This window comes from Amphibalanus amphitrite, unplaced genomic scaffold (assembly GCF_019059575.1).
Source record: "Amphibalanus amphitrite isolate SeventyFive unplaced genomic scaffold, NRLGWU_Aamphi_draft 000284F_arrow, whole genome shotgun sequence".
Lineage (NCBI taxonomy): Eukaryota > Metazoa > Arthropoda > Thecostraca > Balanomorpha > Balanidae > Amphibalanus > Amphibalanus amphitrite.
In genome coordinates, this window is record NW_024881779.1 from 287,621 (window position 1) to 303,359 (window position 15,739).

General features: G+C 52.2%; 1 protein-coding gene across 1 annotated transcript; it reads left to right on the forward strand.

Moving 5' to 3' along the window:
• Positions 1 to 357: 357 nt before the first annotated feature.
• Positions 358 to 11,922, forward strand: LOC122387373. Its single transcript, XM_043377505.1, has 4 exons — positions 358 to 489; positions 4,093 to 4,215; positions 8,396 to 8,571; positions 11,120 to 11,922. The coding sequence occupies exons 1-3, from the start codon at positions 404 to 406 to the stop codon at positions 8,562 to 8,564; spliced, it is 378 nt and encodes a 125-aa protein (XP_043233440.1). The 5' UTR covers positions 358 to 403; the 3' UTR covers positions 8,565 to 8,571; positions 11,120 to 11,922.
• The last annotated feature ends 3,817 nt before the right edge of the window (positions 11,923 to 15,739 follow it).

Genomic DNA, 15,739 nt, shown 5'->3' on the forward strand with positions numbered 1-15,739 from the left:
TTTTAAAGGTGCTATATGCTGTAGATGTTCGCAACTTAAAAATGGTCTGGCTGCAAGACGCATAAGGTTCCTTGCAATAACTTCATGAAAACCCATAAGCAGTATAGAGTCAAAGTAGGTAATCGTACCTTAGTTGATCCTTTCCTCTCTCAAACTCTCATCAGGATTGGCACTTGAAAATATGACCGGAAATGGACAACACAAGTTTTTAGCACAAATAATTTGTGTATTGTCATCACTGGTCAGCTGGATTTCCAGACGGGGCCGGTATCGGTGGCGCGCCGCCCATGGGTGCGCACCCGCTCCCGGGCCGCCGGCGAGGTGCGGCGCACGTGCGGCGGGGGCGGAGCGCGGCGCCGCTCTGATAGGGAGCCGCGCGGCGGCCGGGCCGCCAGTCGTCGCCATGCTGTGGACGTCTCCGCTGACGGTGGGCCTGGCGCTGGTGGCGCTCGTGTGGACGCTGCCAGAGGCGGCCGGCCGGCCCTACAGGTGAGCAGCCGGGCCCCAGCAGGTCATACCCGCGGTACCCGAGCAGGTCACACCCGCGGTACCCGAGCAGGTCACACCCGCGGTACCAGAGCAGGTCACACCCGCGGTACCAGAGCAGGTCACACCCGCGGTACCAGAGCAGGTCACACCCACGGTACCAGAGCAGGTCACACCCGCGGTACCAGAGCAGGTCACACCCGCGGTACCAGAGCAGGTCACATCCGCCAGCGTGAATCAGTCAAAGACTTACAATATCCCATGGAAACTCCAGATAATGCATGGGCCCACAATCAAGGTCATGCTTGATTAAATGTTAAATTATTCGGAGTTGCCTGTACGAAGAAGACGGCGAAGAACTTTTATACGTCCCTGTCTGGCTCCTGATCCTCCCTGTCTGGCTCCCGGTCCCCGCTATCTAATCCCCCCAGTCCTCCCTGTCTGGCCCCCCAGTCCTCCCTGTCTGGCTCCTGGTCCCCGCTGTCTAATCCCCCCCCCCCCCCCCAGTCCTCCCTGTCGGACTCCCGGTCCCCGCTGTTTGGGCCCCCAGTCCTCGCTGTCTGGCGGGTGTCTGCGCCACCGGTAGCCAACAGACCCTTCTCGTCCACCTTGCTCTGCTCCACAGAGCTCTGATCCACCTCTGCCGCCCCGGCACCGGGTGACTGGCGTGTGAGCGGCCAATAGGTAAACGGGTCTCCAAAGATCACACTTACTGGCAGCGGCTGTACCAATCGCGGTGAAAACTCAGTCCACCAAATTTGGCACAGCGCAGGTCAGCCCATTTGCCAACAAGTTGTAAGCGATATCCTCGCCTTAGGTTATACGCATTCCAATAATTCCCTATTGAATGGATATGCAGTCAATAAATGACATATGGTCTGTCCATTTATTTTTGTACGCTTATTTGATAGTTTTTTAATTATTAACGCGAGTCAACAATGTCAGATAGGTGCATGTGATGAATGGTCGGGACGCCCTTTTCTGTTATTTACAATACCTATAGTTCTTTTTACGTTGGGCACCTCCTTGATCCGTTAAATCCGTTTGGTATCTTATAGATTTTGATAACTGTTTACTAATAGGCCTTCTAGCTTTCGAATGAAATGTTGAATACTTTTATTATTTGCTTTCAACTTCAATCAGATAGGTGCCCAGTGTTCCATCGTGAAAATGGCTTCTACTACATGACTGTGAAACTCGGGGCAGTTGGACAGCGACAATGTCTCGATACTAACTGGACAAGTCTACTGGGCGCCTTGGCATTTTGAGACAGTGTATGTCCCGGGTCACTTGGCAAAATCAAGGAACGATTAGTCTGTTATGTCAGGTGGCATTGAAGTTCTTTTTCATTCACTTTAGTTAAGTTTCTGCATGGGTCATAATTGTTTCACTTTTAGTTACAACTTACATGAGACCATTTACTGTAATGTTACAATGAAATGATGCAGTCTCCATCCCAGACCACTTAGTCTGCAGTGACACACAGCACCCACGAGGGATGAGCTGCTGGGGCTGACGTGCTAAACGACCACCCCAGGCGGCGCGCGGCCCTTTCCCGAGATGTCACTGTCTCCCCTCAGAGGCCGATATAGTGTGGGCAGGCACACCCGCTGTGCGGCATTTGCACACCGTGCGTCCTGTGAACTGTCAAGCGATGCTAGATCGCGCCTGTGACACCATTAAAATGTCCATGGGCGTAGCGGCTCACCTCGAATGTCAGGAGATGCAAAGTGCCTAATGAATTTATTGAAAAGCAGGGATTGTCATATGTTTGGTCATTTTAAAAGAACGGGTAACTCGGCTCACCACGGCTCGGCGCGACTCGGCTTCTTGTAGGTACTGCATATCCCGCCGTTTCCCGCCGTTAGCATTTTAATTCATGTTACCTTAACTACTTATGAAAATTATGGGAGCGTGCCTATTTCTTTAAAAACAATAGCCGGTACACAGCTAAGTTACTTGGTAAATATGCCATTAGCAGCCAGTCATGCAGGGTATCACAACATCAACTGCCAACGGCAAAGTCACACCGCTCAGGTGTTTCTTATCTAGGCTGTGATTTGCTCAGCCTCCATTCGTCACGCCAATGAAGCATAAAATTGCAAGTCTGGGCAATCTCGATGCGAATGCCACAATGAGGAGCATGCATTCACAGACACACATGCAGTAGACAAACGTATCTGCTATGCAATTTTTCAACGAGTTCCTTTTCTGAAATGTCTGCCGATTGTCGGTAAGTTCGCCTTTCCGTCAGCAGGCTGGTCTGGCGGTCTCTGTTTAATGCAGTCTCGTCTGGCAGTCGCCGTGATACGGCAATAGCGCGGCCATCCGTTGTCGGGCAATTTGCATTGTATTGGGGGTCCCGGAGCAAACAGTGGGATCCGGCATCGGGGATGGATCGGACCGACGATTGCTTTAAAATGACGATCAGATGGCACCGAGGCGGATCAAGCCGCTACACAGTGTCTGAACAAAAGGCTGAACTGAGACAGAGACAGTGGCTGATGCCGAGTCGAGCGGCTTAATATTGCTCAAACTTCCTGACAATATCCCGTTTTTGTTAGCAGTCCATTTAAGGCTGTTATTCCAAAAGCTGTTTAGTGCATTTAATCCATATAATGGGGATCCATATTTCATAATCCATATTTTGCACGAACACAGAATGCATAGAATGGATATCTCAGCAATGTCTTGCCCCCGTTCTCCGATTAGTTTTTGATCTCGATTCTCGTCGGCCCGAGAGACTTAGCTGACATTAGACTGGGTGTCGGGGGGCGTCGCAAAGTTCCCACTCATGAAATGAAAACACTATACCGCGGGGCATCTCTCCGGCGGCGGCCCGTCCTCCCGAAATGGCACACCGGCCGGCTTCAGAGTTCGCGCGGCGCCGCGGCACGCCGCCGGGATAACTATGCATGGTCTGGGAACGGGTGCTCGGCCCGCGCTACTCATACACGGAGGTCCTGTGGTTTTCTGCTCAATAATGCAGTGTGCCGATGGTGACAGAGTGGCGGCCTGCCGACATTGATGGGACGTTGAGCGATGGAAGGGAGGCTCGCCGGGGGAACTGGTGAGCGCACCGGATCACACGCACGGTCACCTGAGGCGCCACCTTTGACACAGGTGATGGACGATGTGCGAAAGACGTGGTACCCGAGGCAGCCATGCAGGAGGACCAATCTGACTCTATTTTGAATACCTGCTTCAGGAGGGCAGCTGACAGATGCTCTTCAAACTATATAGCAATGCGTGTGCAGGAAAATGCAAGAGAACATGGGTAAAAGATTACCTTTCTACCCTGTTAGCTTACCCCGTATATAGTGACATAAGTTCAGAATAAGCGAACTATGAATAGAAGTCAAGTATTTGTACATAGGACTTTAATGTTTTTGCTCGTAAGGTTAAACACAGAGTAGACAAGCACAACGCATCAGTGGATACCGATCAGGCATGCCTTTTATGACGAAATAGGTGAAGGAAAAGAAACACACCGATGTAAGTAGAAACCACTTAGAGCTAGCAAACCTAAAGATAGCCGAATGACTGACCGACTTCAAGACATTGAACCATGCAGACCGTTGACTTTCTGATTCTTTCTGATTGCAGAGTAAAACGCGTCTCAGATCAGAGACTTGCTGAGCTGGAAACACTGCTTGTACTGGCGAAGATCAACAGAGAAATGCAAATGAACATGCCCCTCGGCTATGGCACTGCAGATCCATTCAAACTGTGAGTACCTACCTACATACATGCCTGACATCTAAGGACTGAGGAAAAAAGTCGTTCAAAAAGCTGCTTTCTCTGAAACTAATGAAAGAATGCAAAGTTATTTGGAGGCAAAAAGCGGAAAATAGCTCGGAGATGTTTTAGCTTGCTTGAATTTTAATCTTTTTTATTCTCGCTTTGTTGCTTTGAAGCATTAGTTTTCTAAGAAATAAACCATTGTCTATTTAATTATACCAAATATCGACTCGAACATGCATAATGAGCGACAAAACGTCACTGCATCAAATAGTATATCAATGCGTTATTTGCGCAGTAACATCATATAATAAGTAATAAGTATGCATCATAAGTGGAACTGATTCGCGCCGCTCCGGGTGCAGTGCTCGGCTTTTTGTTCTGCTAAGTTCAAGGGCCGCGCGTGTTTGGCCCGCATTGCCGTTCCGCGGCACTTTCACCCAGTGGCCGCAGCTACAGCGGACCAAACACCGTACAGACTGTGGGCTATCCGATACGGAAAATGCATGGTGTTAACGCGTATTTCATTGTTCATAGCACGTCGCAAGAATTTCATTCAGTCGAGCCGACTGCCGAGCCTGTAGCCCCAGTATCACATAGACGCCCGCGTTGTCGCATTATATCGGCAGTGCGACGCCGCATCCTGAGGCGGCAGCTCATTGGCTGGTCGGCAGAAGCGCAGTTTTTACAGCCCCAGACCGGCCCGACACGTTGCCAGTGCGCGTGGTGACAGACACTTTGTCGGCTTCCTTTGATCTGTGACGGTTCCCCTGGGGGACAGCGCTACGTCCCGGCCGCCTGAGAAGCGGCCACCAATGCTGCCAGAGGAGTGACCGTGTCACTTTTACCACACAACAGCCCGAGCACGCGGGTGCGGCATTGGCCATACGTATTACCGGCTCCGGCGGGGGAGGGGTCGCCTCCCCGGAGCGGCGGACGATGGACGCTGAACCTGTTTACTTTGTCCTATGACAGATAATTCGGCAACTCCGATTGCCTGTGTTTGATAGCTGGGGGATTGCTTTTCTAAACAGGATGGCCTGTTGTTTTGTCACTTTCAATTTTTTCCCAGCCGTTGGTAGGTACTGTTCAGACGTTGTTATGCAACAGACGCTGCAGCGTCTTGAAGAACGTTAACGCAACATAACTTTCAGTAAAGGCTAACAATCTTCGGAGTAACTTCAGATAGCTAAGGTGGACTAAATTAGCTAGCGACTAGCGAGAGCTAGTTAAGTAGCTAAAGTTAGTAGGTTTCAAGTAAAAAAAGCATTTGAATGAAATTGCTAGTAAAGTCCGTTTCTCCTTCAGGTATCTTTTCCTTGATTGTTTATTGTGAATGATATTCAGTCACTTGGTCCTATTTTTCACTTCTCGTCCTAAATTCACTTCTCACTTCTCGTCCTGTTTTGTGTTGCAATATTTATTTTACTTTTGCCTCCCCAATGATCACGTCTGACTCGTTTACACTCTTCTAGCCCTTTATACTCTTTCGGCCAGTAGTTTCCTTCTGTCGTGTCCTAATTCATCTCTCTCCTCTCTCTATCTCTCTCTCTCTCTCTCTCTCTCTCTCTCTCTCTCTCTCTCTCTCTCTTTCTCTCTCTCTCTCTCCCTCTCTCTCTCTCTCACTCTCTCTCTCACTCTCTATCTCTTCTCTCTCTCTCTCTCCCTCTCTCTCTCTCTCTCTCTCTCTCTCTCTCTCTCTCTCTCTCTCTCTCTCTGACGCTCTCGTCCTCCAGTTTCCGCCGGTCCGGCCGGCTGGTCGGGGGACCGGAGATATATGGCGTGTCCCACCCAGGTGATGGACCGTGTCCCGCCCAGGTGCGGATAATTCGGGAACGGCTCCGTCGTTACCGCACTGAATGAGTCCGTATACGATTCGGGAATACGCGATATCTGCACCTATCTCTGTGTGCGCGGCAGCAGGTGTCTTTTCTCGCCAATGCGCGGCACTATGAGTCCCTGTTAGCGATTGGAGTGTACCACGATAGGAGTGGTACGGTGATTCCCTCGGTACGGAGACGGCCCGCGGACGCTGATCAGGTGTGCCCAGCTATGAGAAACACAGAAGCCTGCCGAATCGACTGAATGCACTGGAATGCCTGCCAGTGCCAGTGTGCTCACTGATGCAATGGAATGTATCCGACCGGTTCAATTGCCGGGTATAATGGCCGAACGCCGGCTCGCCTCGACTAATTGAGAGTGCAGCTCCGGGGCTGCCGTTGCCGATGCGATACATCCAATTGTACTGACAGAGTGGACATGGAGCGATCAGCACGGCAGACAGAGGGGATTGGGTTCAGGGTGAGGGTGTACCCTTCCGGCTGATAGAAATGGCCGGGCACTTGATTCTACATAGATAAATGTAAGGAAAAGCTACAGGTGACAATATTTTACCATTTGGACGTTTTAGCGAAAAAGGCCATTGCCGTGAGACTTTCTCGATTTACTTCATACACTTATGTTCGATTAACTCATACACTGGTCTAGCTGATGTGAGACTGAACACATTTCCAACGACTCCCCGTTTGCTGTTCGTGTTGCTGATCCATGGTCCCTGGCTCTGTGAAGTAGGCACGCTCCCCATCCCGCGTACCTACAGCGGGCTCCCACAGGTAATGGCACCCGCCCTCCGAATGAGACGACTGATAGCGCCCTATCCCGGCCACGTGACCAACATTCACACGACAAACAGGCGCCCAAACAGCGCGAGCCGGGCGCGCTGCCCGCCGGCGCGTCTGTCCATGTCAATAGAGCAGTATGGCGAGGCCCGCGTCACCGCCGCTGTGGTCTCCCCGCCACATATACGCACACGATTTGGCACGCATACGCAGTTTACGTGCGCAGACGAACGTCCTAAAGTCACATTAGTCGGCTGGCACCTGGAATAGCGTGTCGAAAAGTTAATTGTCTTATTCACATTTTCCCATCATGTGTGTTGATCATGCTGCTTGATGAGGAAAGCTATCCATGATTGGCTTTATTATTTATCTTGTGCTAAAAAGGTGGTGCTTCATTAAGCTAAAACATCAATTCACATAGTCCTAGCTGGCCTTGATTTGTTTGACGAATTGCCTTGCGACCGTATCTGTCCATTTGCCCATTTCACGTTGAGTTGGTTCTACGTCGTCTCCTCTCCCCTCGAGCGCCGCCCCCTCTCCCGCTCATGGCTGCGGTCCGCTCTGCCACTGACCGGCCCGCCCCCTCTCCCGCTCATGGCTGCGGTCCGCTCTGCCATTGACCGGCCCGCCCCCTCTCCCGCTCATGGCTGCGGTCCGCTCTGCCACTGACCGGCCCGCCCCCTCTCCCGCTCATGGCTGCGGTCCGCTCTGCCACTGACCGGCCCGCCCCCTCTCCCGCTCATGGCTGCGGTCCGCTCTGCCACTGACTGGCCTGTCTCGGACCTCTCAATTACCGGCCCGTTTGAAGTGGTCAGCGATAGCCGCGGCTCGTCAGTGGGAGCGGGCGTGTAGCGCCGGTCCGTCGGCCGGCCCGGCACACCGAGCGGCCTTCAGTCGCCGGATTCAATTGGAGCTGGCCTGCCCACGTCCCCATTAGTTAGGCGCCTCTTCATTGATGATTAACAATCGCGAGAACAATACCGGACCGAATACAGGGGGTTCACAACGACTAATGAGATATTAGGCGCAGCTACGTTTGATGCATACCTGATCAGAACGATCAAAACAACAAGCCAAATTGTTGAATTATTTACTATTGACTAAGCTGCACTATTGATGCGCGTTTTTGGTATATCTAGAAAGCCTCGCCCGTGAGTTCCCTGTAACAAAACCCTTTTTGTTCCGTTGTGTGTTTCATATGTTTTGCATAACGGGCAGCGTTGAGTTCCTCCTACATATAGCTTCTCTTACAGTTGATGACCGTGTCATCAGGAGCCCGCGACTCAGTCATACGACCTGTGTGTCGTCAGAGACCCGCCACCCCGATCATCTAGCACTGTGTGTTCTAGTGACCCGTTCCCCCAACATCTGATTCTGTGTGCTGTTAGAGGCCCGCTCTCCTGATCATCTAGCCTCCTGTGTTCCCAGGACTCAGTAGCCCGCTCCCCAATCATCTGACCCCGTGTGTTTTAGAGGCACGCTCCCCAATCATCTGACCCCGTGTGTTTTAGAGGCCCGCTCTCCAAACATCTGACCCCGCGTGTTCTCAGGGGCCGGAGAAAACGCACGGCGCCCTCCGGCTGGGAGGCCAGCGGCGAGGGCAGCCGTCTGGCGCTGACCCCCGGCGACCTCAGGTCACAACTCGGCCTGCGGCCAGCGCCGGCGATTGACGACGACCAGATCAGCTTTAGCGACAGAATCAGCTCCATGATGGTCTAGAAACTCGGTAAGTTGGAGCGCACGCCGCCGCTGAGCCGTGAGCCTGATGGGCGCGCTGAAGCCCAGGGCGGTAAAGTGGAGTGGCTCTCCGGAAAATCACTCCAGGAGAGGCAGGGTATAGTAAACACTCCAATTTATCTCCAACTTTAGAGGTAAGGGCAGTCACCCGAGCATCTCCTATCGCACGGTACAAAAACTTGGGTGATTATAACATTCGGTGCTCTTTATTGCTGGTTCGTCCTTATCCAAAACTTTGGCCATTAACGCCTCGGTCTTATCTTCGCATTTAGCTAGTTTCGTTTTCTGCTTAAAGATAAAAGGAAGACGGATTGAAAATGGTTGATTTATTTGACAGGCGCTGGCTCATCCAAAGCATCAGTAATTGCTAATTTATAAACGAATCGCGTGTTAACTGGACTGCATTCGATCCTCTACGGTCTATCGTTACATATTTATACCAAATAAAATTGTAGGCAGCTGCAATAAGCACCAGAGTTCAGCTGGTTCCCATCTCTCAGACACGATTCATAAGCTTTCCACTGTCAGTGTCATTCTAATCATGCTCCCAGCTCCTTTGAATCATATTCCCTTGCCATGGAAATGGCTGATCGAACGCGAGACCATCTTTGCTCAGATAAACCGGTGGAACGCAGCTTCCTAATATCAATGCAGTTTCTTAGCTGAACCTATCTATCAAATCAGACGCAGCGGTCGTGCCGTGCGGAGCGGACGGCTCACCTTGGTAAGGCAATATCACACATTAAGGCATCTGCCAGTTAAGCGCCCATCGGGCCAAATTAATGTCCGCTAATAATCATACTTAGGACGATGTCAGCCTTGATATGAAAATAGTTTGCGTTATGACTGCAGCTCTGGGCGAACAGTGCTGTCCGCACGGGTAGCAGGCCCATCTGGCATCGACTGCTCTCATTGGTATTTGGTTGCAAAAGACGACATAGCTCTTCATTGTTCTTGTTTGTGTCCAGCAGGACAAAATTCATTGTAGGCACGTACCTAACTCATACCTTCTTACTTTGCTCGGAAAAATGATGATAACAAAAAGGGAGTCTAGACCTGTTTATATGCATTTAAGCGTTTCTATTGATCACAAGCGCTATCAATATACGACCAATGAAGCATTATGGTCGGAACTCAAACAGGTTGATATTATCGTAGCTTTGAGATATTTCCCAGCGCCAAGGCGCGTGGGAGAGCTGTTTCACAGCCTGCAATGGCCCAGTGGTCGCAATAAGGCGAGCGAACTGAGCGACCATTATCGCCCACCATTTCTGCCGGCAACTACATAAACCGACGGCTGGTCTTAGCGCTGCAACTGTCGGCTCTGAGGCGACAGCCGACAGCTTATAAAACCGAAAAACTGCTCTGAGCCGACTGGTTACAGAACTGAGCGCGACAGAACCGACCGTCGGTTCTGAGTCGAATAGTTATAGTACCGACCGTCTCGATCTCATACCAAAAGAATAGGTGTCATACCTATAAAAACATAAATGAAAGCAGAGCATGGGGCAGCTAAATGTAATCGCAAGCTCAGCTCTACTTCTGTGCATACATAGCCGTCACTGCTGATAAAATCAACAGTCGCCAAAGTTTCTTGTAAATCGTTAAATTACTATCGAACATATGCCACTTTGGAGCGAGGGAAGCAGAGCACAGCAAATCTGTACGCCTTTAGATCTCCAAAGGTCCGTCTAGATTGACTGCTGTGCCACGCCTGGCCGTCTGCTAAATACGTGACAGGTGCAAATTACTGACTTCATGACAGCCTCACATAAGGCGGCGTCTCCATGACAATGCCCATTTACGTGCGTGAAAATTGTATTCTGATGGTAATCTGTCCTTTGATGTCGACGGCTCCTCAAATAAGCCGAATCAACTAGGGCTCGTGAAACTCTTGGCCGGTTGGTCCTATTTTAGAGGTCACGACCTCACGTTTTTGGATGATTCATGACGATTTAAGGATGTTTTTTCCTCTGAAAGCAAAAACTTTGCTAGAAGCTATAGTCGATTGCTTCAAGCTTCAAAGCGATCTTCCAACCGTTTGTTGATCACTTGTGTGTGGCCAGCTGACCAAAAACACGCCCAACACTTGGCTGGTTAACTTACCGGCCACGGAGCCGACGCTAACTTCGTCCCACGTTCACCGGCTTGCAGGGCTTCAACTTCGGCGATCTGAGTCCCGTCTCATCCCCCTCCCTCCCCTCTCCCTCCTTCTCTCTCTCTCTCTCTCTCTCTCTCTCTCTCTCTCTCTCTCTCTCTCTCTCTCTCTCTCTCTCTCTCTCTCTCTCTCTTTCCTGGACACTTCTCAGTGGATGTGCGACTTTTGAAACTGCTATTGAAAGCTTGTCTGCTTCTGAGCTGGTTCTACAACTGATCTATTTATTTGTGAGACAGATTTCTCTAAACATAGATCAGTTTGTGACTGGTAGTCTGTCCTCCCGGATGCCTACCCTCGGACCTCTGATACCTTTGTTCAGTCGCTGTGGCCCTCTGATAGCCTCAGTCACAGCCGACCTGACCGTGTCGTCTGTTCGCAGGCGGATGGGGGCCCGGGGAGTGTGCACTGCGACGGAGCTCCACATCAGTCGCGCCTGCCGACCAACACGAGGGAGGATCTGACGACCGCCGGCGCCCCACCCGACCGCCTGTCCCCTCGGCCGCGCCCGTCCCAGCCCCCAAACAGCCCCGCCGCGCCGGCTGAGCGGACAGTCGGCGACCGCGGCGGAGGTCCGGGGTTCGAGACCGTCGGGCGGCGGCCGTGCAGAGCCCTGCGCGGTGCGCCGCGGACCCCGTCTGTCGCTCCTCTCTCGTGTCGCGGTGCGCAGTACCACTCCCCGGCCCCCTGTCACCGAGCTGTACATACGCAAACATCAGCTGGACATCGATGGTCGTGCCGAGCCCCTCTCCCGTCTGATGCGGAAAGCGCCGGTCATCGGCAGCGCCACGGGCAACCCAGCTACTTCGCGCTGCAAACTGCGCGTGGCAAGCATATGCGCTTGTGTGCGATATCCACAAGCCAGGGTGCGCGCCGACGGACTCGTACGGCGCTTGGTCTGCGAGTGATTTGGAGGGTGGGGTGGTCACTGCTGGCGCGGGCGAGGTTGGGCCGACCGCGGGGCTGCCGGTGCCGGGACGGGCGGCCCCCTGTTCACCGACCGGAGCCCGGGCCGGCCGAGACGGGGCGGCGCCGGCGGCGCCAGTGCCGCCTCTTCGAGCGCGGTGTCCGACCAGCGGCACCTTCTCTGCTGTCGCTTTGTGCGCGCGGCGCTGTCTCTGTTTGGTTACCTGACAAACATCTACTTCATTCTAGCCTTCACGAAAATACAGTTTATGTCTATTGTGCACATCTTTGGCAGGCAGAGCGGCACATTTTTGGGTGTGGCTGCGAGGATCAGAGATCAATAGGTAGAGACTCGACAGGGCGCCAGAGAGCGAGATGGAAGGCGCGCGGCAGGTGGCAGGCTCCGCAGAACTCTGCCGCACATATGAGATACTTCTCTCCGCATCCCGCTGAGAGGAGGCGAAAGATCCGTAATCTCGCGGCGAGCACGGCGCTTTTCACGGATGCACGCCACCAGCCTGTGGAGAGCGGACTTCTCCAGGACCGAGAGGCTCTCCATCATACGCCAGTGACAACTAGCCAATCACGGAGCGTCTCGGCAGTCTGGCGACACGACTGGAAAATATTGCTTTACACATCACAGGTCGAACAGGTGTGACTGCTTTTGACAGCGCGGAAGAAGCTTTAAATTTACAATCCTATGATAATCAATTTTACACCACGAATGGCAGATGTATTAAACAATGCCGTGCTGTAAGGACTTGGCCCCACAACGGTCATATATAGGCAACTACATCTCGAGCAACTGAGTTTTTAAGTCCAAACAAGGTAGGTAAGTACCTACTCTTTGGCATTACTGGCAACATGAGCGGCAGCTAAGTAAAAACGGTGAGCCTGGATGCCTGACGTCTCTGGCATTGGTTTTGTAGCACAGGATTGAACGCAGGACTGGGCATTGAACAGAAAAGGCATTTATCATACACAGTACAGCGCAAATCGATAATTTACTTCTAGTGCGCAAAAGCCGAAGCTCAGCAACATTCGTAATATTGGATGGTGAAAAACTACTTTTCGTGTCCCCAGACCCCAAATTTATTATCATTTTACCACCGAAGTGCCTGCGGACACTGGACACTGCTGACCAAGACCAATGCCACAATGCCACGGTCACACGTATTTCTACGCCTCCGCGGCGGCGGCGATTGACCGGTGAGGTGTTTCCGTGTCGTGATTGGTCCCATTTGGGACACTCAGCTGCGTGCCGGCCGGCACACCAATCACGCGCTGTGGCAGCCCATCCGGCGCCGGCCGGCGGAGACCGTTTATTAGTGACGGCACAGGTGTGACAGCGCCTGGACAGGCCGCTAACGGCGCCGCGGCTCGGCCCGCACGTGGACGGGAAGGAGAGGAGCGCAGAGGTCGTATGTATAGTCGACTACAGAATGATGTTCCACTTTTCACAGGCAATTATTTGCCTCTAGTGGTAGGCTGTGCCGCATCACACGGGCTGAGTTTACAAATTATAGCTTTGTCCCAATGCTCACAATCGACACGCTTAATTGCGCGATAAACGGCACAACTTAGCGCTCCGGTCAACTAATAGCTTCTGAGGAGTGGAACATCATTCTGTAGTCGACTATACGGGGAGGAATGGGACGGGACCGGGCGGAGGACAGGGGACGTATGTACAGGGAGGAGAGGGACGGGACTGGACGGAGGACAGCGGGACGTATGTACGGGGAGGAGTGGGACGGGACCGGACGGAGGACAGGGGACGTACGGGTAGGAGAGGGACGGGACCGGACGGAGGACAGAGGAGCAGAGGGACAGAGGAAGAGAGCACGGCTGCACACCCCGCTGGGAGCAGAGACGGACACAGAATAGGCAGCCCACCCAGCTGAGCATTTTATTTGGGAATGATGCATTATATTTACCAACAGAAATTTACCTACACGGGAGAAAAGAAAGATACACGTAGCATTTGACATCTCAGCGGACAGCGAAACTTGATGACGTGATTGCATAACTGTGATAATTACGAGCAACAACGAGCGACTGCTCTTCATTACTGATGTAGAGCGGGGACCACCGTAAGGACGTCATAGAGGCCAAAATACCGAACGATTTGCACCAGACCACATTAAATGACGCTAAAGGAACAAGTCAACCAGGCTCGACTTTCATATGCAGTGCCTACTGCTGCCGCTCTGTTGACCTGTGAGCCAGCAGCGCTCTCAACACCGTTCAGTCGCCGTTCCCGCCCGCCCAGAATAGGAGCAGGTGAGCTGAGTATGCTCTCATTGGTACGTCGCGCGCCGAAATGAGGCTGTAACTGAGACGGCGGCAGCGCGGCGCGGCGGCTCAGAGACCGCGCGTAACGAGCGGCCACATTACCGGGAATCGGGCGGGTCAGCTGAGCGCGGGAGTGCGTGGGAACGGAACCGCGGAAAGTGGCGGGCGTGGTCAGATGACAAATCACGCAGGACAGGTGATGGATCAGAAAGTGAACCTATCATAGACGAAAACAAAAATAAAAACATCAATGAAAACGAGCAGACTACACGACACACAACTTCGCGAGATGAATTGGAACTAGATAATTTAACACTATTGCTTCACTGGTTGTATTCGATTGTACTAATTGCATTCGATTGTTCACTATTATAATTGTATTCGATTTTTCAACTGCATTCGATCCTTGTGTTGTTCACATGATTTATCTTATTTTTCATCACCATTATCAATTAAGGTGCTGAAATTTTTACCATGCATCTTTCTGCATCTGAATTTGTTCTGATCCGCAGTGACCAGGCTTGCCATTGCGTATCTTGTCTACAAAAGGAGAGCTACGGTCCTTCCATTGCTGGCCGTGGCAGACCACCCTCCAGATGATGTTACCCGTGATCAGCAAACGGCATTGTTAGACCCAGCCGCGGCCCCAGATACCACTTGAATGGTCTGGAATATCCTGATAACAAGCCCCTTTCAGTCAATATATCATACGGACGGACATGGGACGGCACGGGCACACCTTTATCGAGAGTGTCGCCGACAGGCTCATTTACATATACCTTACGTAAGGCACGTGCAGCACTGGGCAGAAGGCACCGACCCCAGCTCATGGGAAGGTTTTACTATTTCATCAGCCCCAGATATGATTTATGTTGGGACCGAGATCACTCCCACGCAACGAAAACGTGCTGCATGGTTCCGATCAAGGCTACGCTAAAAATTAAAGCACCAAAGTCTTCAGGCTGTCGTGGATTATGAATAGACGTTCCGTACCACACAGGGGTTTGCTGTGGAAATTGGCAGAGAATTCCCCGGTAATCCGTTCAGCATCCGCCAGTCGTGTCGGCCGGCCGGCCGGACAGAGATTCGTGTCGCCGCTCTTTAGCGTCTGACCGAGGGCGAGGGGCAGGCCTGGCGCGCGCCCTAATGGTGGCCCGGCCGTGTAACGAGCCGCCCGCTGAAACCCAAGGTGGCCGCGCCGGTAATGGCGCACCGCGCCGCCGAGCCGTCTCAAGACGTCACCTGTCGATCCGCGCCACCGTTCGGCGCTGCGCATCGATCGCACCCGCGCACACTGCGGGAGAACATGATAGGCTCAATCGGACGAGCTTCTTGAAAACGAATTTTGATCTTAAGCCTTTTTAAGTTGCTTGCTAGGTTGGATATCACGTACTTATACAATAAGAGTGAAATCACTTTGGTGAAATTATGGTCCAGCAATAGGCTTTGGTGGAGATGAGTCTGACGAGGAAGTCAAGGATGGTTGCCATAACAACTGCGAGTTAGTCTGCCAAATGCCAATTAAGAATTGAAGACAAATTATTTGAATACCTACTCTGAACATCTAACATCTGCGATTTTGTTTTAATCGATAAGGGGAAAAGTAACAATGAAGCCAGTTGCAATCGACTTAACCCTCGCCGGACCTATTGGTTTTCCACATACGCGCCGGCCAACGGGGGGGGGGGGGGGGCGGGTACGACCCCGCCCTCGCCGTTTCGCCCCTGGTGGAGCTAGCGCGTCGCGGAAAAAACGAGCGTGTGCGCCGTTACGAGACGCAAAGATTGGTACCCGAATTTAAGGT